At 39.8% G+C, this 25773-nt stretch overlaps 1 protein-coding gene across 2 annotated transcripts in view; it reads right to left on the bottom strand.

The window, feature by feature from the left end:
• The window catches only part of IL17REL (interleukin 17 receptor E like), a 61418-nt gene that overhangs the window by 24465 nt on the left and 11180 nt on the right, over nt 1-25773 (bottom strand). The window contains exons 2-3 of one of the 2 annotated variants that reach the window (XM_087766423.1): nt 25426-25467; nt 5311-5338 (exon numbers count right to left, since the gene is read on the bottom strand). Coding sequence is in view for 1 of the 2 variants with exons in the window: in XM_087766422.1 (XP_087622548.1) it covers nt 5311-5338; nt 25426-25527 (130 nt within the window). In the remaining variant the exon portion in view is untranslated. Of the gene's footprint in view, nt 1-5310; nt 5339-25425; nt 25553-25773 lie in introns of those variants that run through there. The other variant, XM_087766422.1, reaches the window with a different exon arrangement.

A 25773-nucleotide genomic window follows, 5' to 3' on the forward strand; every position in this document is an offset into this window, starting at 1 on the left:
GCTGATGGTCTCAACTGCTGTTAAAATACCACTTTCACACAAGAGGGCACCATTGCATTCCTCGTCATGGAAAAATCCCTCACACCTGCAGGATTTCCTTCTGCTTTAGACCAGAACAGCAAAAGCAGAATAAATACTATCCAGGCCTTCTTCAAGGTGTAAGCAGTAGGCACACGACACAGCTACTATGTCTCATCTTATTTTCCTATGGAAATTTAGTCATCCCAACGCCTTAGGATATCGGTTTGCACAGCCACCTTCTGTAGGCTAATGCAAAAGGCAAAAAAGTCTTAAGGCCCCAAATCTCGTCAAGTAGCCATATTTCATCTCTTTCTACTTCTCAGATCACCCTGCACAGAAATCAGTTATTTGTTTATGAATTTATGTTGGTACAGTGGATTTAATCCCCAATGCATTCCTTGGGCTTCTATACCTCACATAGATTGTTTGTAGTCCCAAAAATTAGGAGTTCAAGAAACTATCAGAACAAATAGCCAGGGAACTGGGTTTTGTCCCTTGGCTTTGTGGTACACAATGCAGCTCACCTCATTTTAGCTGTAACTACATCATAGCAATTTCTTTGAAATATCTATTACCCTTCTCACTTAGGTACATAACATGAAAGTTAAGACACTCAAGTACAAGTATTTTACTGCACATTCTCCTCCCCCTGGGGAGAGGTTGGAAGAACAAAAAAACATTTGACTCTTATTAGTCATAGTGCTTAACACACTCCTAGAGGAGTTCAACTAGTATGGCGAAGAGCATAGTATGAAATAGCAGTGCCACAGTAGTGTGCTTGCCATAAAATACAGGGTAACAACTCTTAACTCGGATCATCAGGAAAGGGTTCCTCCCTCAATATCTAGCCAAGAACTGTGAAGTGTAGGTGCCCGTTGACTCACATGGAAGACACATACACAGTTCTCACAGAGGAAAGGTAGGATGTAGAGGAGGAGGAAGGGCAAAGCTTATCCTTACTTACCCCTCCAAACCCTCCAATGAAGGAAAGTGCTCTAAATTTAAAGACTGAAAGTGTATTAACCTGTAAAGGACCTCTTTCTATATTACGAGATCCTCACTTTCACAGTGTCCAGTTGCAGCTGAAGCCCATTGTCAAGGGTCAGATGCTGATATGTACAGAATGTGAAGACAGGCTGACATAAATGTGGTACCTTGGCTTGAATCTGTCAGGCCTTAAGGTGACCTCACACTTGGTATTAGGATAAGTAAGTCCAGCATGTTACATACCAGAAGTCAGAAAAGACAAATACTTCACACCTGAGTCTCCACTCCATTATCCTGATTTTGTGCCATTAAGCATCTTTTGGAGGCAACATGACATGCTAATATGAACAAAATGGAAAAGAATGGAAAAACAAGGACACTTTACCTCAACTGGCAGTAGAGTCAACTCTCAATTATCCAAGGCAATATTGGCGACAAGAGAAGACAATTTGTGCAAACCAAAGAAAAAGCACAGATCATTCAAAATGTACAAATTAGGCTTTAAGAGCAGTGCAGTACATTGGCTTTTGAAGAATTTGTAAACGTGTTTCCACAGAGATGAGGCAGCCTTAAGAAGTACAGGGCACAGCAGCCAGTTGTGAACACTATATTCCGTGTTCCATGAATGGGTGTTGTAATAATTAATCCTGAAGGTATCTCAGGTTGGAGAGTTATTGTACAACATCCAGCCAATCCACCCACAGTTAATTGGGAGGTTATTATATTGCAGAACTACCTGGAAATAATTACTAATAACGTGATAAGTGATGATTAGTTTTAGCTCTGTCTGTCTCTCTCAAAAGATATTTTCTTGACTGCATCGTACGACATGTTGTGGATACCAAATGGTACCCAGGAGCAGCTGTTTCTGCTTAATTCCTTGGTGGTTGGTATAAATTTCCTGATCCAGGCCTATAATCTTGCCCATTCCCATGTCTGTGTAGAAATGATTTCAGGGAAGAGCAATGTGTATATATATACATTGTCAAAGCTGACAGTTCTTTACAAAGTATTCTGTTTGGGTGAATTTGACCATATTATTTGACCCTACATATTTTTAGGAGAGACTGTCATGACTTAATTGAATTCAGTCCTTAGTTATTACCACCTGAGGTATGGTATTATCAGATGTCACAGGCTTGGAACTCTCTCAGGAGAATCCTAAGTCATACCTAGGTGCACTACTGACATTGGATCGGTATCAGGCAGATGCACAGTTTTAGAGACTACTGTCTGTCCGTAAGCAGGGACACTGTCCTCCTTGATCACAGTTTCTACCTTCAAACTGAGAACAAATAAGTAATACACTGGATAAAATGAAATCACTCTTCCACTTTGGATATTTTTCCATTAATTTTACTATACATTTTGAGAATTGCAAAAGATGCTGCAAATCTCATTAATAATAACTTAAATGGATCATATCGTGCATGAGGATGTTAGTTTTGCATCACAATAAATAGATGATACAAGGAAGACCTGACAGAAAATAATTTTCATTCTATAAATCATCATGGTATGAGACTCATTTCTGACTAATTCTTCAGTAAACTCTCACCTTATCATCTTTTAATCCCCCCCTTAGACAGTTTCCTCTGGAACACATACCTCTTTCCTTTTCTCACGAGTAGTTTGATCTACACCCCAGAAGACATAGAAGATACATCTTGCTACACAAAGCATCTGCTGAGTAAATCTTGCCTAAATTTTATGTTTATGAATTATAACTGTAATTAGCCCTACATGAGAGAGGGATTGTTGCTGTAATAGAAGATGCCTTAATTATGGACACATATAAGCCCAGGCATAAAGAAGCTTATTATTCAGCATGTAGACACTTTCCTTGTACTTCTGCCATCAGCTCAAGCACAGCAGATTATTTTTTTATCTGATGATGCAGCAATCAACCCAGAACTGTCATGACAGCAAAACACACCTTATGTACACTTAGATAATAGAAGCCAGAGCTGAGCAATGAATACGCAATAGAAATGATTAGATGGATAATTTGAAGCCTCAGGCAAGAAGGTGAAATTGGAGAACAGCAAAAAAAATTACAGAGAAAACCCATTAACAACAGGTCCAGGCCAACACCCGATAAAAAATCCTACCTGGTTTTTTGTCTGGTATTTCTTCCCTACAAGAACTGTAAGAATCTGAACTACTTAGGATACTGACAGTGCTAAATCTGTAAGCATCTCTAAAGCACACTAGAATTGCTTCACTGGAGCATCATTCCATGAGTATGAATTAGAGTAGCATTTCAAACCTGTTTGCATATGATTTACCACAGTATCTGCTGCATCTGTGCATTAGGATGATTCAACAAAATTCATAAACAAACTAGATATGCTCTTCTAAGATAACCACATGGTGCACTTCAGTTAATAAATACCAAATTTCGCTACTTAAAAGTACTTACACCAATTATGAAATTGATTAAATTTCAGACTGACAGCCTCTCTTTCACAATAGATTTCAATGCACAGTAAATTAGAAGGGTTTCATAGTTGTACATTCAGAACATGTTTCAAACTTTCAAGGGTATTGGACAACATGGTGATATAATGTGCCAAATACATTTTATGAGAATGTAAGGCTTTTTTAAAATCACTGATATATTGATATCAATGTCTGGATATATTACAGTGAATTTCAAATATTACAGTAGCCTTTATGTACTACTAATAGTCTAGAAGAGGAGGAGGGAGAAGGCAGAGTCAAAGCTACATTGCCAAATACTACTGAGCTGATAGCTGCAAATTCTAGGAAATAAAGTCATCTTTTTGTTGCAGCTAAAAGCAATGACTACTGCAAAGGAGCTCTATTATACAGTTAAGGTCTTTTAAGGTAATTGTACCTCAAATAAGAAATAATAAAATGAATGACTATAGAAAAGGAAGTATGGATCTGAGTATACACCCACTGTTGCACAAGTGAATTAAGATGAAGACTTGAAGACTAAAATATGTTTTTTCATCACCCCTATAAGGCTGAGCCATCCTACATGTTACTTGTATTAAAGACAGCTGATAAGTCATTTTCAGGCAGCACTGAAAACCTACAACCAGCTCTGCTTCATGTACATCATCTTGAAAGACAAGGATCTTTAGTTTACAAACTCTTCAGTGTCCAAAGTCTATATCCAGCTAAGAGCTAAACATCTAATTTAAGCTTATGTGCATTATCTAAGCACCTCTGGCAATCAACAGAGAGGGAGAACCCCTCTTGCGTCCCTCCCAGCACATAAATCACCTTGTCCTAAGATGGGTGGAATGAATCACCAGCTCATGGTACCTGTAGTGAGTCTCCACTATCTAGATCTGCATTTGTGTAATACCCAGTACAGATTGTAACTCATAACCAACAGTATTGCAGGTATCCTTTCCTTTGAGACCAGGGTAGAAGGGTTTGATTTCCTCAGCCTGTGCTGCCGAAGGGCATGAAGGCGTGCTTCAGCTAGGCAGAGCAAAGGTCAATGCCCCTGTTTCTTCCTCTGCTTTCCACGTAGTTTGTGTAACTAGCAGCTCAGCTGCCTAATCCTAAAAAGATTCATTCGCAGTCCTTGAACCTGCCACCGATGGTTCACTCTGCTTGCCAGCAGAAGACTAGAGACTTTTTCAGGTGGGACTTTTAACTTTGTCCCTTCCACAGTCGTGTTCCTTCTCTCCACCTCAACATGTGTCCCGTAAATTCCATGCTTCCAGAGTAAGACTCATGACAGCTGACGTTGGGCTCACGCCCCACACCATAGCATCAGCATCTCACATGCTTGCGGCTCAGCATCGCAGCTTCTCCCTGTCTGTCGACTCTCTGCCACACGGATCCAGGAAAGGCACCGTGGAGACAAGCAGTGCTCAGAGCTGGGCCTCCAGCCAGGACTGTCCTCTCAGCAGGGACTGCCTGCAAGGCAGCTGCCTTGTACTTCCCTGTCAAGTGACTGTGTGTACTGGAGGAGTGACAGATGGAGGCTTCAGAGTTCAGGTAATTCAAGAGCCTGTATTACTACTGTAGGCAATAATAATAAGCAGAAGCAATAAAAACATGTGAAATGACTAAGCAAATTCTCCCAATGACAATCTATGATAAGGAAAATTATAAAGCAACTATGCACAGTCATTATTAACCTATTATTTAGCAGAGCCTACCAATTTTACAATGTTTTGTCCAAGGAAACTGGTGATAAATACCCTGTCATGACAGTGATCTGATGTCACCAGGGAAGTGGATTTATTATCTGCAATAAATTATCTTTACCTTCCAAAAACAAATGTAGTAAAAATGTGAATATTGTATACTCACTGGAAGGTTTGCTTTTACAATGAATCCCCTGCAAACAGAAACAAAAAAATTATAAAAGCTGAGGTAACAGTAAAAATAAATATTGCTTAATCATTGTACACAAATATAAACATACCTTAAAGAGGTAAACATATTCACAGACCACAAGAGAAATAATTTTCAAGATAAAAAAAAAGATTTTCAAATACAGAGAAAATGCACATTACTACTGCACATGACAGCCTGATGTGTATGGGAACACAAGATCAGCATTATCCTTATTTTCATGTATTTCTCCTGAGGTGTAATTGTTATAACAAGTATAACAGTTCCATCAAATACAGACATCATTTTATGAGGTACTGCCATCCACACTGACCAATAGCTTCTTGTTTTGTCAAACTTGGACTGCTCAGACCAGGGCAAAGAAACCAAGCAATTTTTTAATGGAAGATATCTAAAACACTACTGAATATTACATGATTTTTAGAAGATCACACTAGGCCAATGGAAGGAAGTATTACATTAATTGCAAGTGAAGTTTAGAAATAAGACTTGCCCTTTTATTTCTGAGAACTATCTGGCTCAGAATCCTGAAAATGAAATTACTCAGGCACAGTACTTACCATGTTCAAGTGGGAAAGTGTTTTTGTAAGAGGCAAAGTGAACCTGACACTGAGATTTTAGCAAGTTTCCAGTTATCTTCCAGACAGACGACATCCATTTTCCCAGTAAAATAAACACTTAACCACACACTAAAATTCTGGAGAGTATAAAAATAACAACTCTTATTTTGACTACTATTCATGACATTCTAAAGAAAGGCTATTACTTAGCCAGCAAATAGTTTTCTGCTGCTCTGGCATTCAAGTTTCTGACATAGCAGTATTCCTTTGTATACGGCACATATGTTCCCCTCTGCTTTCCTTTAAAATCAGCGTCTCATTCAGAGACACTTTTGTCACACCCGCAAAAGGAGCGGGCACCACCTTGTCCCTCTGCTCTCACATGGACTGGCAGCTCTCAGTCCTTTTAAAACATTTTAGGATCTTGTCAATAAGCCAACAATCTGTGAGTTTTAGAGCCCGCAAAAATCTCTCAGTGGACATTTGGTTGTAGTTCTCAAGTTCTAGACAAACACAGAGACTGCAGCCTGGGTAACCATTAGCACATCATAAAATAGCTATTGCTTGGTCTTCCATGAGGCTTTTGTCCACAGGTAATTCTGTCCTCCTCATAAACACAGCTGTAGAGCAAATTCATATTATTGCTTCAGGTGAGAAATGATAGCATGTTAGCTACACTGTGGCAGCTGCCTAGAGTACCTGAGAAGTGTGTTTTCTGTCCCTTATTGCTGCTTTTAAGTTTTTAGCTAGATAAGCTTGATTTTAAAGAAGGCCTTTAGAAAACCAGTGACCAGTATCTAATCTGTATTAGTTCTCATTCTTTTGTCCTTTTGGCACTTTTATTTTTAATAATCACTTCTGGAGGTAAGTTTTCATCTTTTACAATTGGCGGTTTGTCACTATGACTCAGAAAAGTGCAGATGCATAAAAGGTGGTATTTTAAAGCACTGTTTTTAAAAAGACAGGGATAGTCATATACTTTCATAGACTGAAGATTATCAAAATTACTTGTGACATTGTTAAAGGTATTGCTTTGGCTGCTTCTACACAATACTACATCGACACTCAGAGAAGTAGGACCTGTCACGTAGAACAAGGCGTAATGGTTTTAAACTAAAAGAGGGTAGATTTAGACTGGATATAAGGATGACATTTTTTATGATGAGGGTGGTGAAACACTGGAACAGGTTGCCCAGAGAGGTGGTAGATGCCCCATCCCTGGAAACATTCAAGGTCAGGTTGGACAGGGCTCTGAGCACCCTGATCTAGTTGAAGATGTCCCTGCTCATTGAAGGGGAGTTGGACTAGATGGCTTTTAAAGGTCCCTTCCAACCCAAATCATTCTATGATTTTATAGAGGTAATCAAACTTCTTTACATAACCATTCTAAAACTAGGGTACTTCTATTTCAAAGGTTTCATAAATTCCTCAAATCCCCCTGAAGGGCTGAAAAACATAACTGATGTGACTTCATTTCTGCTGCAACGTGTTCATAGAAATATTTGTCATTTATGAATTATTTCTGCCCCCCCCCCCCCCCAAAGCTTCATTGGTACTGTGCTGATTCTCCCAATGCACATTAATCAATAGAAAGAAGACTAGCTTTCTGAATAATTCAGGGCAACACTAAACCAATAAAAGTGGAACATGCCAGTTCATATAAAACTACTGGAATTTTAACTGCTGTTTCAAAGGCCTGATTTTGAATTATTTTTAATCAAACCCTGTAGGAATATGCAGAAGGACAATTTGAATTCAGTCTCTTTACTTGAGGTTCTTCATGGCCTTAGGGAGTGGAATAGACAAATATACAAAATGACTGCAAAAAATCGAGTGAGTGAATTAGGCAGCTAGCTTTCTTGGTGAGAAAACCTAACTGTTGGATCAACTAATTGCTGAGCCACTGCCTACTTGAAGAAATTAATCTCTCGTGAGGTTGATAATTTAGCAAATTACTCCCATATTTTTAACTTCCCATTTTGCAGCCATATTATTGAAAATATTTTGGTTAGGTGGTTGAGAGAGTTTCCAATTGTCAGTCAAAATTTCTTAGAACATCATCTTTAAATTAACTTCTCTAACTGTTCTTTCTGGTTACAATCATGGTGCAAAAATACATTAGAAAAAAAAAAAAAAATCTCACTGAAGTAAAGAACAAAAATCTCACAAAACTCAGAGGACTGAGCCTTTTACTTAAAGAAGGCCACTGCTTTGGAGTCCCTGTTATGACACCTGAAAAATGCAAATCATATATGTAAATAAATTATCTTAAGTTACAAACACGAAAAAAAACCCCACCCACTTCTGTGGGACAATGCAGAAATCCTCCTATACCTTCTAGTCTATCCTAATTAATTATTGTTTTTCACTGTTGTTCAGATGAATCCTACCATCTGAGCACTTTCCAGCATCATCTTGCATTTATTTTCTCATCTTCTCCATGGGAAAAAAAGAAACACATCCATCAGTGATTTTTGTTCTGGTAGGAGATGTTTTGTCATTCTTGGGCACTCGGTTTTGTTCTGGGTGAGGAGTCGTTGGGAAGGTTTACATAAATAATCAAACATTTGCACAAACACTTGCCAGTTACAGCAAGCATTTGGTCACAGCTCAATTCCTTTTTTTTTGTAAGCGTTTCTTTTGATTGTACAATACCGGGGGGGGTGTGGGGGGTGTGTATTTTCTTTTATAATCATTTTGCAAAATAGTCAAAAGAGACCATTTGTCTCAAAGAAGAACTCAAATAAATTAACCGAGTTCTTCTCTCACTTTCTATATCTTTTGTTTACAGGAATTTTCAGTGATGAATGCAATAGAAAAACATAATACCCTAAAACCAGAATGGAAATTTTCTTCCCCTTTCACAAATGCCGTGGGTGTCTTATGCAAAAATAAGATCCTGAACATGATAGTACATTTTACTCCTATACAGAGAGCATCTTTGATTCATATCTGCTTTGGCAAGGAGCCTAAGCAAAATATACTTACACAATGCACAAATAGTTAGGGATTTTCCTATTTCTCTAGGGTTTTCCCCATTTCTGGTATTACTCAACTGTAGCTAGAGGTTATCTGAACAGACACCACCAACGTGCAGCGTTCTGAATAGAAGGTGTGGTGCCAAATTTTTAGCTAGCACAGCAACTTCTCCTCAATCTAACCCAACTGTAATATCACATTGTTTTATTTAAAGACTGTAGAGAAGAAAGTTGAGATCAGCACAGGACAACTTGGATTTGGGGGCACAGAGAGTATTTTCGTGAATTAAAATTGCCAAGGAAAAGAAACAAAGATTAGACCTGCTTCCCATTTCCTCTCATATCTTTAGGCACTGAATCAAGCACAGAATTGTGGAAATTATTCCCTGAATATTTTGTCATGCAGGAAAGTGTCTGAGGCAAATTTGGTTTCACAGTCTACCTGTTAGCTCTGTTGTACCTCGTCCATAGAAGAGTTGGTGGCAGCTCTTCCAAACTCCATAAGGAATAGCAATATGCCTGAAAACACCTGTGCTGGTTTTGGCTGGGGTAGAGTTAATTTTCTTCATAGTAGCTAGCATGGGGCTGTGTTTTGGATTTGTGCTGGAAACAGTGTGGATAACACAGGGATGCTTTAGTTATTGCTGAGCAGTGCTAACACAGGGTCAAGGCCTTTTCTGCTTCTCACACCACCCCACCAGTGCGTAGGCTGGGGGTGCACAAGAAGCTGGGAGGGGACACGGCTGGGACAGCTGACCCCAACTGACCAAAGGGATATCGCACACCATATGACGTCATGCTCAGCATATAAAGCTGGGGGAAGAAGAAGGAAGGAGAGGGGCATTCGGAGTGATGGTGTTCATTACATGTGATGGAGCCCTGCTTTCCTGGAGATGGCTGAACACCTGCCTGCCAATGGGAAGCAGCGACTGAATTGCTTGTTTTGCTTTGCTTGCGTGCGCGGCTTTTGCTTTACCTATTACACGGTCTTTACCTCAACCCACAAGTTTTCTCACTTTTACTCTTCTGATTCTCTCCCCCGTCCCCCTGGGGGGTGGGGGAGGAGTGAGCAGCTGTGTGGTGTTTAGTTGCCGGCTGAGGTTAAACCAAGACAACACCTTAAAATGTATTCTTGGATTGGGACCAGGTTGTCAGACACTTAACATTCATTCATTAAGGTGCCTACATTAAAGCCAGGGAAGGTAGACTGAACAGTTTTTCCCCCTTTTGAGAGATCCTCAGTGGCAAAGCTATTACCTACATTCCTACTTTAGGTTCAACTGTCAAAGAGGGCAGAGAAAAAGGAACATGACCATATTCTGATGTTTCCCTCTATTCCAGCAATTTCTGTTCTTTGTCCACCATTAAAACTAAGCATGGGATAGTATGTATTCTCACAACACAAGAAAGTGTGGTCTTGCAATAACTGATGCTGAAATTGTAGCCAAAAGGCTGATAAAGATGATGAATGTAATCATATTCTTTTTGATTTCCAGTCGAGAAGGGATGCTCTGTAGAAATACGTCTTATTCTGCACACAATTAGAAAGGATCTCCCAGTCTAGTCCCCTGATAACCACAGGTTATCATCATCTAATCTGTTTCAAAAACTGGTGAAGCTTAATTTTAAAATCAGTCAGGCTTTCACGCGCACTGCTCCAATAGCCAAGGCTATTCCAGAAGCCCTGTTCTCTGCCAGCACCAAATCTTTTGATTTTTAACATAAACACAATAATAGTTAGCTTGTATTGACTTCTGATTGTGCCTATTATCTTTAAATAGATGCTTTCCACCCTAGAATTTACTTTCCATTTATCTACAACCAGTAATATACCTTTTCTCAGGTTTTTTGTGAGACTGTAAAAGCCAAGCTCTTTTATTCCTCTCTAATAAAACAGGCTTTCCTTCTTACCCTCACCTTTTCCAGCAGCTATTTCTACTTTAATGCATCTGTCCAAATGGAGTGACCAGAACCACACACAGTTCTGAAGACAATTTCCCACTAGGGTTTATTTGGTGCCTTGTAAAGTGGTGATATTCTTTGTCTCAACTGGGAGCACCCCAACCATGTCTTATCAGCAGTTATCCTTCAATACAGAGAGGGAGCTACTTATCCCTTTCTATGTAAGCAATCCAGCAGCAGCCTTCGTTTCTCCATCTGCTCACCCCATTCAGTTCGTGGAGGGAAGAGCCTACAGATGCTGGGCCGTAAGAGTCCTGAATGATTTCTTATGGCCTCTAGTGGAAAAACCTGACAATGCTAATGTGATCTCAGTCACCTCCATAAAGAAGGACAGCCACAGACAAAGTGATACAGATCTATACAATTTAAGAACTTTGGATGGAAACAGAGAGGATTCAAAGCTGTATCATAAGCTCCTCAGACTATCAACAAATGACTGTAATTTCTTTCACAGAGACATTCAGCCCCAGAAACTATCTAGGGAGAACTTCACAAATGGAAATAACCAAGTATGCTTTAGCTTTTTCACAGGTGAAGGAAATAATGGCTTTGCACTTTACCTGTCCTTGATGCTGGTGGGGATGAGAACCTCACGGGACTTTTCTCATTCTATCCTTATAAAGGTCACCACTGTATTTATCTTACCAAATGTAAGGAAACAGAATTTTTTACAGTAAGAGAAAGCAGAGGGATAACATAATGATTCCTATCCCACTAAAAAAAGTCTTAACTATATCATGGTCAAGTATTTATACAAAAAAGAATGTTATTGGAAATGGGTGAACAGGAAAAATAATAGGCCTACAGAACACACTTGGCAATTGAATAAAATTATGGTTATATTTACTGAGAACTAGAGGAATTACAATTATTAATACACATAATATGAAAATTTAGAACTGTTAAAAATTCATTGTTAGCCCTGCTGATACAGTGTCCCCAAAAGACCTTTGCTCAAAAGAAGCATCTGTATTTGTTTTGACCTCATGTGTAATTACTTTCATTGCCAAGGTAAAACTATCTTACTGATGATCCTTTTTAATTTTTGGCAAACCGCAAGGTTGTTCTTCAACTTTTATTGACAATGTGGTGATCAGATACACATGAACAGTGTGCAATGGCATCAGCTAAGCAATCATAGGAGGAAATATTTGGACTGTTACCCATGCAGAAAAGAAACAGGCACCTGAACTTATGGCAAAGCATTATTTTGGAGTACTTTGAACTATTGCTTCTACAAGAGCGCCTGGATGTTGCTGGATTTTTTTACAGAATGCTAAAAAAAACCCATCTGAGTCATGCCAACAAATTATCCAGCTCCGAGTCTCTCTGGATGTGTTCCAAGCTGAACAAAACCCATCCCATCACATCAGTGCAGTGCTGAACCTGACAGGATAAGTTCTACTGAGAAGTGGGATATTAAGCTCAGGCTCAGTACAGTGCTAACGGGGTCACACACTTTTTGGATGAGAGCTGGCTTGTGTCCAACAGAGCAAGGTAACATCTGCCTGTGTTAATGCCATGTGGATGTGCTCTCAACTAAACAGCGACCTGACAATGAACAAACAGGGAAGAGATTATTGGGTTTATTGAAGATTATTGGACAACCTTCAGTAGGGCTTCACAGTGGTCTAAAGCATAGCCTTTTACCAATTTTTGTTTCCTGCACCATTTGCCATTTCACACGTATATGTAACTGTTGTCCACAACCTACTGTTTGTCACGAGGCCAAGACTTCCATTACAGTCTAGCAGTACTTCAGTAATGCAGGAGCACATGACTAACACAAGACCTTCAGGCCCCTTAGATTTTTGTCCTTCTGTTTACCTGCTGCTATTCAGGTGTAACAAAGACATCTGTCTTCAAGTCAGTATGTATGTCCTCCTCCACTGTACCACTGCAGAGGAATCCTGTTCCCATATTTTAACTGGACTGTCTTGCATTTTAGCTGAACTGCATGTGGCATATAACATCTTCTGACCATTACTGTGGCTGCTTGGCTGTGTCCCTTTTACAGAGCAGAACAAGTGAAAGAGTTGGCAGCACAGTAATTATATATATGGGAACTCTTTGCAGGGACATGCATTTATCCTGTAAGTGAATGTCCAGTCAAAACAATACTGCTTTGAGGTCTCACAACTGGGAAGAATATTCCCCCCTTGTATTTTTTTTTAAGTGAATTGTATGTAAAAATAATGCTGTGATACAAAAACGACCTACACAGAAACCACTTGCTTTTAAATTTATTGGACCAAAGGGAGCTATGACAGTTTGAAATAAAAGCTGCCTGTTTTATTGTATGCTTCAACTCCAGGACTAGAAGCAGAATTTCCTTAAAGCAACAGTATGCTCTACCTTCTTTTTTTAAGAAATAAAACCCCCAAAAATAAAATAAAATAAAAGTTAATCATTTTGATGTCATGTTTCCTAAAATATTAATACAAGTTGTTAACAAAACAGAATTGTATACAACAGACAAAGTAAAATTAAAAAGCACTTTGAATGCCATATCCTCAGCTGGTATAAATCAGCACCATCCCATACACAGAGTGTCAAAAATTTCAGACCACTCAACTACTTGAAAGGACAACTAATCTACCAAATCAGCACTTCTAGTCTAACAATGAGAGAGGGACATTCTAACACAGGATTAATGGCTATTTCAGTGAGTGATTGGAGATCTCATACAGAGGGTGATAAAATGGAATCAAAGAAATTTAGGGTGGAAGGGGTCTCTAGAGGTCATGAAGTCCAGCCTCCTGCTAGAAGCAGTACTGTCACCAACACCAGATCAAGTCAACCATTACTTTGGCCATTTCTTGAAAAACTGGAGGACATAGATTCTACAAGCTCTCCAGACAACCATGGATATCCCATGCTTTGAGGTTGGGATGGTATAACGATCTCTGTAGCACAGAAGAGGCTACAAGGAAAACTTAGTCAAGATCCCTCAGCAGCACTGACAGCACTGAGATTTGCAGCCTCAGAGATCATAGAACCATAGAATGCTTTGGGATGGAAGGGACCTTTAAAGGTCATCTAGTCCATCCCCCCTGCAATTGGCAGGGACATCTACAACTAGATCAGGTTGCTCAGAGCCCCATCCAGCCTGGCCTTGAATGTTTCCAGGGATGGGGCATCTACCACCTCTCTGGGCAACCTGTTCCAGTGTTTTGCTACCCTCTCCTTATATCTAATCTGAATCTACCCTCTTTTAGTTTAAAACCATTACGCCTTGTCCTATCGCTACTGATCCTGCTAAAAAGTCTGTCCCCATCTTTCTTATAAGCCCCCTTTAAGTACTGAAAGGCTGCAATAAGGTCTCCCCGCAGCCTTCTCTTCTCCAGGCTGAACAACCCCAGCTCTTTCAGCCTGTCCTCATAGCAGAGGTGCTCCATCCCTCTGATCATTTTTGTGTCTCTCCTCTGGACCCTCTCCAACAGGCCTATGTCCTCCTTGTACTGAGGACGCCAGAGCTGGATACAGTACTGCAGGTGGGGTCTCACCAGAGCAGAGTAGAGGGGCAGAAGAGCAGAGTAGAGGGGCAGAAACCCCTGGAACCAGTGGGAAGTGAGATTGCCACAGAAAAGAAAGAAGGAAAAAAAAAAAATAAAAGCAAGAACTGAAGTGAAGATTATGAGAAGAGTCCCTCCAGGACAGAATTGATCCTCCTGCTGCTGCTAGAGACAGTGGTTATTTCTTTTGGAAATACTTATTTTTCTTTTGGCCTGAAGATCTTTTTCTATTCCAGTTACTGTCTTCTCATACATCCTAACACTACTGCTCAGCAAAAAAAGGAATATATTGCAGGCCTGGCTTTCCAGTGTTCTGGCATACACAGTGAAGCCCTCACTGTTTTGCTCTAGGCAACTACTCCTTTTGCTTATGTTTAGTCTAAGTCCCAGGAGCCGAACAGCACTCTGTTGTATACTGTGACCTTTATAAATGATAAATGCCATCCTGCTCACATTCACAAATTGTGGAGGACTGTGGTTGAGTGAAACTCTTTCCACTGATTTGAATGAACTATGAATCAGATCCAAGTGGGGAAAAATTTTTTGCCTATTGTGGTGGGTTGACCCTGGCTGGACGCCAGGTGCCCATCAAAGCCATTCTATCACTTCACGTCCTCAGCTGGACAGGGGAGAGAAAATATAACAAAAGGCTCGTGGGTCGACATAAGATCAGGGAGAGATCACTCACCAATTAATGTCACAGGCAAAACAGACTTGACTTGGGGAAAATTAATTCAATTTATTACCAATCAAAATCAGAGTAGGATAATGAGAAAATAAAAACTAAATCTTAAAACACCTTCTCCTCACCCCTCCCTTCTTCCTGGGCTCAGCTTCACTCCCAATTTCTCTATCTCCTACCCCCGAGTGGCGCAGGGGGATGGGGAATGGGGGTTGCAGTCAGTTCATCACACGTTGTCTCTGCCACTCCTTCCTCCTCAGGGGAGGACTCCTCACACTCTTCCCCTGCTCCAGCATGGGGTCCCTCCCACAGGAGACAGTCCTCCATGAACTTCTCCAATGTGAGTCCTTCCCACAGGCTGCAGTTCTTCAGGAACTGCTCCAGTGTGGGTCCCTTCCATGGGGTGCAGTCCTTCAGGAACAGACTGCTCCAGCATGGGTCCCCCGCAGGGTCACAAGTCCTGCCAGCAAACCCACCCCAGCATAGGCTCCTCTCTCCACAGGTCCACAGCTCCTGCCAGGAGACTGCTCCAGCATGGGCTTCCCACAGGGTCACAGCCTCCTTCAGGTGCATCCACCTGCTTCGGTGTGGGGTCCTCCATGGGATACAGGTGGATACCTGCTCCACTGTTAGCCTCCACAGGCTGCAGGGGGACAGCCTGCCTCACCATGGTCTTCACCACGGGCTGCAGGGGAATCTCTGCTCTGGTGCCTGGAGCACCTCCTCCCCCTCCTTCTTCACTGACCTGGGTGTCTGCAGAGTTGTTTCTCACATATTCTCACTCCTCTCTCCAGCTGCAGCTGCTGTTGCACAGCAACTTTTTCCCCTTCTTAAATATGTTATCAGAGAGGCACCACCACCATTGCTGACGGGCTCAGCCTTGGTCAGCAGCGGGTCCGTGTTGGAGCCGGCTGGCATTGGCTCTATCAGACATAGGAGAACCTTCTAGTGTCTTCTCATAGAAGCCACCCCTGTAGCCCCCCATCACCAAAACCTTGCTACACAAACCCAATACACCTATACAAACTTCAGCTTTGCCCATGAGAAAAGGCTCACATCATTTCCAAGTAAGGCAATTTCTCTGTGTGGATTTTGCATTCATTACTACTGGTAGTGAAAAGAAGCCAAAGTTTGCAGTATTTGCAAAATAAGATTAAGTCAGCCAAATCTAAAAGAGGATTTAGGTACCTGAAACATGATTTAAGCAAACTGTGGTAATCTCAGCCAAACACCATGGTCCGTAATACCCTACTAATTGCCACCTAACACTAGGGGCACCTCAGCTTATTAGGCACCTCCCTTTCTGATCTGAAAGCTCCCTGGATGCATGTAGTTTGCTGTTAGGTCATGACCAGAACAAAGCTGGAATGACATATAGCTCATGCCAAAGCTCTTTGGGATAGCATACGCTCACTTGTGAGACACCCACGTCCCCCAGTGTAGCAGGCAGCTGGAGGAGATTTAATAGTAACAGAGGTCAAACTAACAAAGCTCAAGCCTAGCTTCTTTCAAACTGGAAATATTAGAAGAGGAAAGCAGAATATGGGCATGTTCCAGCTTTTATACCCTAGCTTTCAAGTCCTTACCTCAAGGGACAGCCAGGTTCAGCCAGGTTCAACATTCTCCTTAACCTGAAGCAGTTCTAACCCTAAGTTGTCTGTTTGCCACACTGCCCAGTAAATGAGAGGGTTTCCCAGGCCTCCTGCCAAAGCAGTGATATTGTATAGAGAGGAAATAAAAGAACAACAGTCTGAGAGAAGGACAGGCAAGATGCAGTGCAATTTTTAAAGCTGAGTGCTTTCAACAGTCAAATGGGAGATCTGTTGCCTACTTCAAAGGCCACTTACATTTTCTTTTAAGCAGTCATCAGAAAAAAAAACAGAAACTGAAACTTCGGAAGAGTGTCTCTCAGCAGCTACTCTGAAGAGAGAAATGTCAAACTCTGGCTCATAACTCAGGTGCCTGGGCTCTAGAGAGTGGAGTTCAGACTAACCCAGCGCTTAACTGTTTTCCCTGCCTAACTTGAGGCAGCACCATGCTGAGCATGCAGGTTTCTCATACTGCCCTGACAAGTCACTAATGCTTTCTCATGATCTCCATTTAATCTGTATTTAATAACCTGGAACCATAGGAAAGGAGCAGGGTCATAGAATGGGTGAAAGTTGCACAGATACTATCCTGAAATGTTGGGGGTGGAGGGGCTTAAAAACAAAAATGAACTTGCTAATCCCAACCCTGCCAGCATGGATCACAAAGTCATGCTAAAATTTAGAACAACAAAGCACACCTGGCAATAATTTCGTATAACAGTTTCAAGACTTTGGAGGCCACGTCTCAGGGCTGAGACACCCTTCAAAGCCATGGAGAGAAACGCAGGAACACATGTTTCTGGTTTTTGTAGCTCCCATAAAAATGGTATTTCTCCCTTTTCTTCTTAAACAGAGAAAAAATTCAAACCTAAATAAATTTGGAACTACCCCTGATTATAGCTCTTCCTGCTGAGAAATATTTTTAAATGTCGACTTTGGTTTTATTCTAGCCTTAGCTTGTTATGTTGCTGTGTAAGGATGTAAGGTCACACAAATGATCCCTCAGGCCATGCTAGAAGCAGTGGTAGAGTAGTCTCAGATGGCAATCTTGAGAGGCCACTGCATTCCTTCCTGGTGCCACAGTATCAGTTAAGGAACTGCTTCCATTAAAGACAATAATAAAGATGCCTGACTAGCTCTAATTGTGCTTGCTTGAGTTACAGAAACACTCTAGCCACAGCAAAATGAGAAAAATCTTCTTAGTACATGTAGATGAAAAACTCTTTATTGCAGCTGTATACTTGAAATTTTTGAGAGAGAGGATTATTTCCTAACTATTCATATTTGTATTATTATGGCATCTGAAAGTCTTAATGCTACACCAGAAATCTTATACCAGAATCCCTGCATACCTGCTTTCCTCTCCTATCAAGAGCAACGAAAGCCAAAAAAACACCTTTCCTTCAAAGAGCTAGCAGTGCGAGTACATGAAAAATTAAAAAGCATTTGAAATTTGCCAAGTCCTACTGAAAATATCTATACTGTTCATTCCAGCTGAAACACTTGCAGTTTGAGATAACTGATATAGAAGCTAGTTATGAATAAATTTGGAAATGCTAAGGAAGAATAAATAATATAAAATACAAAATAAAAAATAATTACTTGAAAAGTCATTACATAGTCTATTTCTCTTTTTACTGTTAACGCATAATTTGGGGGGGGCTTGTGTCAGGGGGAAGAAAAAATAAACCCAAACTACGAAATAATCACATAGTTTGACTTTACCTTGTGTATCTTCCATGTACTGTAGTTGCTAAAGTTAGCACAGTCCAATTAATGGAGGCAGAGGTCCAAAAGAAGGGCTTCTAACGAGACAGGATTCTACCAACTTTACGACAGCAGCATGGTTTCACCTGACTCTCCAGATCACACTCTTGTCCCTAGAGGCAGCAATAATTCCTGGGCATGGCCTCAGCTTAATAAAACCATCAGTGTTGAGTGCCTTCATATGTTGCTTCACCCTATGTCTCATTTTTAATCATAGCCCTTACTCACTGAAAACCACCTATACCACACACTCACCTAAAAAGCCTATGTGTTTCTTTCCCCCCTAAGTGGAAGAGAAAATAAGCTACAAAGGCAGACTGAATAGTAACACAGATGTGACCATGCTCCAAAAATTATTCTATTATATCATATATAGATATAATATATTGAAAACGAGGGGAAAAAATTAAAAGAACACATACTACTGACCAAAACTAAGCATGAAGGATGACACTATGAGAATCGCAAAAATAAAAAAAAAATAAAAAAAAAACACAAAAGGGGAAAAATTATAATACACAGCTATCAAAACTTGAAAAGTAATGGAGAAAACTGTCATTGCAGTCATGGAAGGAAGAACAGCAGGTCAGGAAGATAAGGAAGTGGGAAGTTTGCATATGTAGGGATGAAAAGGAAAATCAAAACTGGAGACAGTGAAATGTATTAACTGCAATAAATTCTATTTCCTCAAAGTTTTTCCAAGACAAGACAATGAATGCACATCTAGTACTGTACAATGTTGTTTATATGATTCATACTTTCTGAAAATATGCAGGCAAGTAGAGGCAACTCCAAGACAATCAGTTTTCCAGAAATGATTGAAATTTACCACACATATTCAAAGCAACTAAGTTGAAACATTTTCTTGCAAGAGAAAGAGCCACAGATAATTTGCAACGTAAAACTAAAACTCTCTTCATTTTTGCATAGATACTTCCTGAGTGAGATTGTATGTCCCATACAGTTTTCACAGTGAGCCCCATGTTTTGTGTGCTGAAAGGGCAGGATATGCACTACAGCAACACGGGTCTTTGGCTCTGTTGACTGTTCCAAAGGATTAAGTTAAATATGACTTGAAAGACCATCTTTAGAACGCAGAAAAGAGAAAGTGATGAATGAAAGTAGAGATATCAGGGTTAGAAAAGAACTCAAGATGTCATCTACTCTACATTTCTGCCTTAGGAAGAATGACCTTTATCTGAGACACATCTAAGACATACTTGCTTAGCATGTGGAGAGATCTCTATAAGCTCCACAGGCAATCTAGTCCAGTGCTCAGCATCATTAGTTACTGTGACTTTCCAGCTTATTCATGACCTCAGAAAATTCTGGCCCAGTGAATCCCTACAGTTGTGAAGGCAGGGTCAGGGCTGTGATGTGTCCACATCACATCTGAACATACAGGAATTTACCAGTTCTGTGATCATTCCCAGCCAAGTAGTTCAGAGCTGGTCTGGATCGTCCTCAGCAACACGCTGCTGTTCAGGGCATATTTTCTGTTTTGTGTTTTTAGGATGGCAAATAATTTCCTGGTTTTCAAAAAACAGCCAGTAAATGTTAACAGAATCAGAAAAAAAAGTTTTACAAGGAAAAATATTTTCCTGAGAGTATGAAAACTGCTATGAAAACATCTGTGCCAGAGCTGATATATAAAACCTAGGGAACTCTTGTGGGGATGATGGTAACGCAATGCATAGAACTTCAAATGTGGGTTCCGGGTTTGAACAGCCTGGTAGCCACAGCACGGCACATGGGAGCTCATGGCTCCCAGAAATCAAATGATTTTCAGTTAGAGATAGGAGGAAACTCCTTTCTTCAGTCCGAATTACCTACCTATCTGGGAGTGAGGCCTAGCTTCTCAATGCTGAGCCAAAAAGCCAGGAAAGTATCCAAAGCTATCCCTAGAAATAAGTCTTTTAAAACCTCTTTTTGGTCCTTCTCATTTTTGATCATCCCTGGTTCTTTCCCATGCACAAGCATTCTGGCAAGAGAGGAAGAACGGGACAGTATAAACAAACATGACTAAGTAGCAGGTACAGCATTGCCAGCTCCAGTAAACGTACAAATTAAGTTAACCCTAGACCTTACTGCAAGACCACATGGTCTTGTTAAAGTTATTACTGCTCCTAAAAAATTTGTCCTGCCTAGATTTGATCAAATTACAAGTAGCTTTCCAACTGCAAAGCAGTCAGTCAGACAGCATTATTCTGCAGCTGTGGAAAACACCTACTCCCAAATCTCAATATTCACCACTGAGCTTTGGGTCCAAATGGAGCTGAAGGATATCTTCCCTCCCTAAGATCAGGGCTGAGAGAGATTTGTGAGCTAAAATTCGCTGCCAACCATAAAGGTCAGCTGTTCCCATCTCCTGCTGAGCTTGCTTATATATCCCTTTTTTTTTTTTTTAAATATCTACCTCCTGCTACAGGTACGGATTGCACATACTTATGTTGACGTCTCATAGTGGTGAAGCTTCTAGCACTGCCTTGTGTTTCAGTTTCAGGACACCTTGTCCAGGTGGTGTCCAGGACATCTGGACACAGGTCCAGTTCCAACATCTGTTAATTTTGTGCCCCCAACTTTTATGACTGTCTGTAGTGCTTCTGCTCTTGCTACTCCAGTGGCTTATCTCTTTCCAGATCTTATAACCTTTTTCCAGAGTTCTTGAGGAAGGAAGAAGTGAGAAAGAAAACGAACAAGAGCTACCATTGCATTTTTTTGCAAGTTCTGAATTGCAGAGCTTTCTCCATCTCCACCTCTCCTGAAAGAAGTGGTGGCAGATGCTCTAACAATGAGGAACACTGGAGAGATCTGTGAGTCCCTGCTTGTACCTGTCACTGGCTGTTTTCTTCTCCGGGGGTGAGGAAATGGGATGGCACCCAACCAGTGGCATAAGACACAGCAGGAAACATGGAAGCTAAGTGTCTCATGTCATTGCCATGCTATTTTTGACCCTAAGAGCAAATGTAAAACACGGTCCAAGAGATAAATCACCTAAACTTCCTAAACTGCAGCTCTCCTGACTACCAGCAGAGAAGGCAAGCAGGGATATCTAAGCAAATGGGTTAATATCACTCTAATACAGTGACTCAACATGATTGAGCCCCTTAAGTATGAATGCTTTGACTAATGAGTACTTAACACTTAATTATAGTATTCAAAGCACTTAATTAAAACACATAATTAAGACACATCACACAGGAAGGTCAGCACTATTTTGTACTTGTGAAAACTGAAGAAAGGAAATTACTTGAATAGGGCCACGCAAGTGAGTCAATGACAGGCAGGGATGCAAAACCCAGGCTTTCTATCTAGGGCATGCTCTTGCGGATTGTATTGCATCTCAGCAAATATTAGCAGAGGATATGTTTTATATTTTTATGCATCTTCTCCAGTCATCAGGTATATCGGTGCATACATAAAAAAGTCTGGTGAATCATCTTCCTGTGTTGGGACTTCACACTGTATCTCTCTCTCTCATTCACTCTGAGGACGCCAGGTCAGAGATCAGTCTCTTTAGACATTTTCTATGTCTAAAACTAGTTTTTCGAACACATTTTGGAGACCAACTGAATTATGTCACCTAGATTATCATGTCCATTTTTTAGAGGCTTGGGATCACTTTTAAAATACGAATTGCTTACCTTAATAATGAACAAAGAATGCCAATTTATGTCAGCTGAGTTAGTGCCCTAAGGGTTGTATTATATCACTGGTTTTGCAGTGTGTAGTATTCAGCAAGAATGGACTGATCCATGGCATAAATATCCAGTAAAGAAACATCACATACTTCAACTATGAAAGCATGAACAGGCAGCAACTATATCAAGAATTTGCTGACAATAACCTTTATAATGGGAGGGAAATCCCAGATCCAGTTTAGGGTTTCCTTCTTTATCCATGGACTTTGGAAACGTTACTACATTTAATGGCAGACAATACAAATACTATTTCATAGCTTTCTGGAGAGTTTTTTTTTAAATGTAGTGCTCTTGTTCTTTACCAGCTGTTGAGTCAAATTTGGCATAAGCCTGTTTCTTTGTGTACAGCCTGCAAACAATGTGGATTGTAAAATGAGTAGGGCACAAACCCAATTTCAATTGCAGGCTGGGATTCCCCTATGCTTTTACAGGGAAACTTGGTTGATAACTGTGTTTTCTATTGGGTGAGGCAGGGAGACCAAGCCCATTATATTTAACCTTTGAATACCAGAATATCATGTGAGCTCTAAAGCCAAGCCATTAAAATAAGGAAGGAGAAATAAATCATAATACATAATAAAAGCTTGGTTGTTCCTTTGCCATCACTCAACCCACAATTGTATATTTTCATGCTGTTTAAATTTTCATGTAATACTTGCATAAACATCCAGTGTTCTTTTGTTTTTCCTTTCTTGTACTGAACAGAAGTACAGTTTGTGGTATAGTGATGAAACCTGGATATTGCCTTATACAAGGCAATGCAAAGATGTCTTGCTGAATACTCATGGTAAACTAAGAATGATTCATAAAGTTGTAATAAGATCCAAAATCTAAACAGTTCAGTGTGAAGGGTTTTTAAGTCACATAGCTCAAAACAGTTATGTCACTGTTTCCCTCTTAAGTACAACCAATGTTTTACTCTGATAAGGAGTACCCAAGGAGGTCAAAACTGCTTACAAATATGCAAGGGACATAGCCACCTTAATATCTAGTCTGCTGGTCAAAATTAACAGTTTCAGTTATTAAACCTGCTCAAAACCTTCTGACAATACCCACAGTTTGAAAAATGCAGAAGAAAGCAAATTAATTGCTTTTCATTCCCCTGTTGCTTTACGAAGAATCACACAACCTCAGGGCTGACTCTGCAGAAGAGAAATCCGCCATACAAACTTATGGGAAAACATCATAAAGAAAAAAAATTACTTTCTATAATACTCACTTATAGCAATAGCAGCTACAGAAAACTTCTGATAGTTTTAAAATTACAAAATTTCATTATCAGATTAAGCAAATTGCTAGAAAAAAATGGCATTGATTCTCTACTTTGTGATCTGGTGTGCTACAGCAGAAGGCAGCACACATACATTGCACATAGACAAAGACAAATTGTAACCCCTGGTTAGTGCCCGTGTAAAGACCATCGAGTTATAAATTATGCAGAAGATAAACTGATCCCTTTTAAACTAACTCAGGTAGGAATGGGATTGAGGCCACAAACTGTGGTCAGTTATGTAGGGAAATTGAAGCTACTTCCAAAGGAAAAGGAAGAAGGAGTTTTCTCTAACCAGCTAGTCATGAGACTTTAAAGTTCATGTAGCTAAAATGGTTTGCACCAGATTGAAAATGCTACGCTGGCAGTAATTTGTCCTGTTGAGATCATAATTGTTCCCAGTGAGAAAACATTTTTGTCTTAAAAAGTCATTAATTCATTCAAGATTCTTCTGAATGCAACTAGCAGAAACATTACATAGAGAACATGAACTGAATCCTATCTTTAATATCACAAATGATTGATTGATTCCGTTACACTGTAAACAATGTATTTCCCCTGCAAATTAAAAAAAATACACCTTTCTCAGTTATTCAACCTTCAGTATTGGAAAAGTTGTAAGACAAACTCTTGAAGGCAAAGAAAGAGATCCAGTCTACCAAACCTCAGGGTTGTGTCTATATCTTAGGCATCTAGTGAATCAGTCTTAACATACATACCTAAGATATGACAGAGAAAGATGCCCTTTAAGGTCCCCAGAAGTAAATCCTATCCCCTAGACTGAATCCCACTGAAACAGGTTGCTATTGTTTTTTTACATGCTGAGTCTGATAGTCATACACTCTTTGGAGGGATAAATTAGAACGGTAAATCATTTCTCATTGCAGCAGACCAAGGAGCATAATTGTTTAAAATGCATGTGTGTTTGCATTCATAAACATAAGTACATAAAAATTCTTGAAAAGTGCTCAGGTACATCTAGAGATTAATCTCTTATGACTATACTTTATTATTCTAAAAACATTATCTAAGTGGATAGAGACTACAGAATTTGAATGTGGCAATATTAAACAACTTTAAATATAGAGGGTTTTTTTTTCCCCTCAGCCTAGTATTTTATAAGCATCTTTATTCCTGATATTTTCTAGGATACACGTATAAAATACAGAATAAATTTCTGTAACAGGTACTAACTTAATGTCTGGGTAGTACCACCACACTCAGACAATCTTTAGTATGTCTTATTGTCTGTCCTAAACACTGATATCTTCAAGCAGAAGTCTGTACAGCCAGCCAAATTCTTTCATGCCATCAACTCCACTTCTCTGTAGCAAGTACATAGGTATCATCTCCTACCAAGACTGAAAGTCAGATTCCTTATTATTTTATCCTTTTTTTATTTATCTTTCCATTTACTCTATTCTTAGAGTTTCAGAATGCCAACAGAAGCAGAATATCTCCATACTGCCCCTTTGTGGGGATATTTGGAAACATACAAAATTCAAAGCTATTCAAGAGATAGTATGGTTCACGCTCCACTTTTATGCGCATACGTAAGTCATTAAATTTAACACTGCAGCTACATTCATCCCACAAAATGAAAAACGGGTTTTACTCTTTCTCAGACTTAATTCATTTATTCACAGGAAAGTCAGTGTTTCGTATAATCCTAACATAATGAGCAATTTCTGAAACCTCCCATTCCTCCCTCCCTCATCTCTTTGGCACCACTGCTGTTGTAAAAACTGACACTCCACAGTAATGAATATGAACTAAATAATTTTTTTTTTCAAATACAAAAGACAGATTAAAAAACATACTAACAACAGCAGTTGGAAATAGGGTAAGATGCATTTTCTTACTCTCTCCCTAACAGTCATCTTTGCCACTTTGAATACTTAAATCAGAATGACAGGAATATAAAGTGAATGTTCAGGACAGCTGAAATATTTTTCCGTTTTTGCTTTCTTGCTTTTCTTACAATTATTTTGGCAGCATACAACTACTATATTAATAGATAGCAAATAAAAACAAGTAAGAGATTACCTGAGAACATGAAAGTCCACATTCTTCAATCCTGGGAATAATCTGGCAATCAGAATTCCAAAAAATAATTATTAGAAGAATCTGAACATAAATACTTATCATCCTAAATTGAAAAAAAATAGCAAAACCTCAGAAGAAACCTTCTACTCTGACAATTCTCCCTCTCATGCCAAAACTTTAATATGAATTTTAGTCCCTCCCACAGCACCTCTGAGCTCCTCCCTCTAAAACTTTCCAAAGACAGAAAATTGCTAGTTATGGGAAATATAAAGCATGTTCAACTCATTTCTTATGTACTGTAGTGAAAAATGGGAAACGTGAATTTCTGACAACCACAGTAAAAGCCTT

This window comes from Nipponia nippon, unplaced genomic scaffold (assembly GCF_047370975.1).
Source record: "Nipponia nippon isolate SJK-2023a ecotype South Korea unplaced genomic scaffold, ASM4737097v1 scaffold_3, whole genome shotgun sequence".
NCBI lineage: Eukaryota > Metazoa > Chordata > Aves > Pelecaniformes > Threskiornithidae > Nipponia > Nipponia nippon.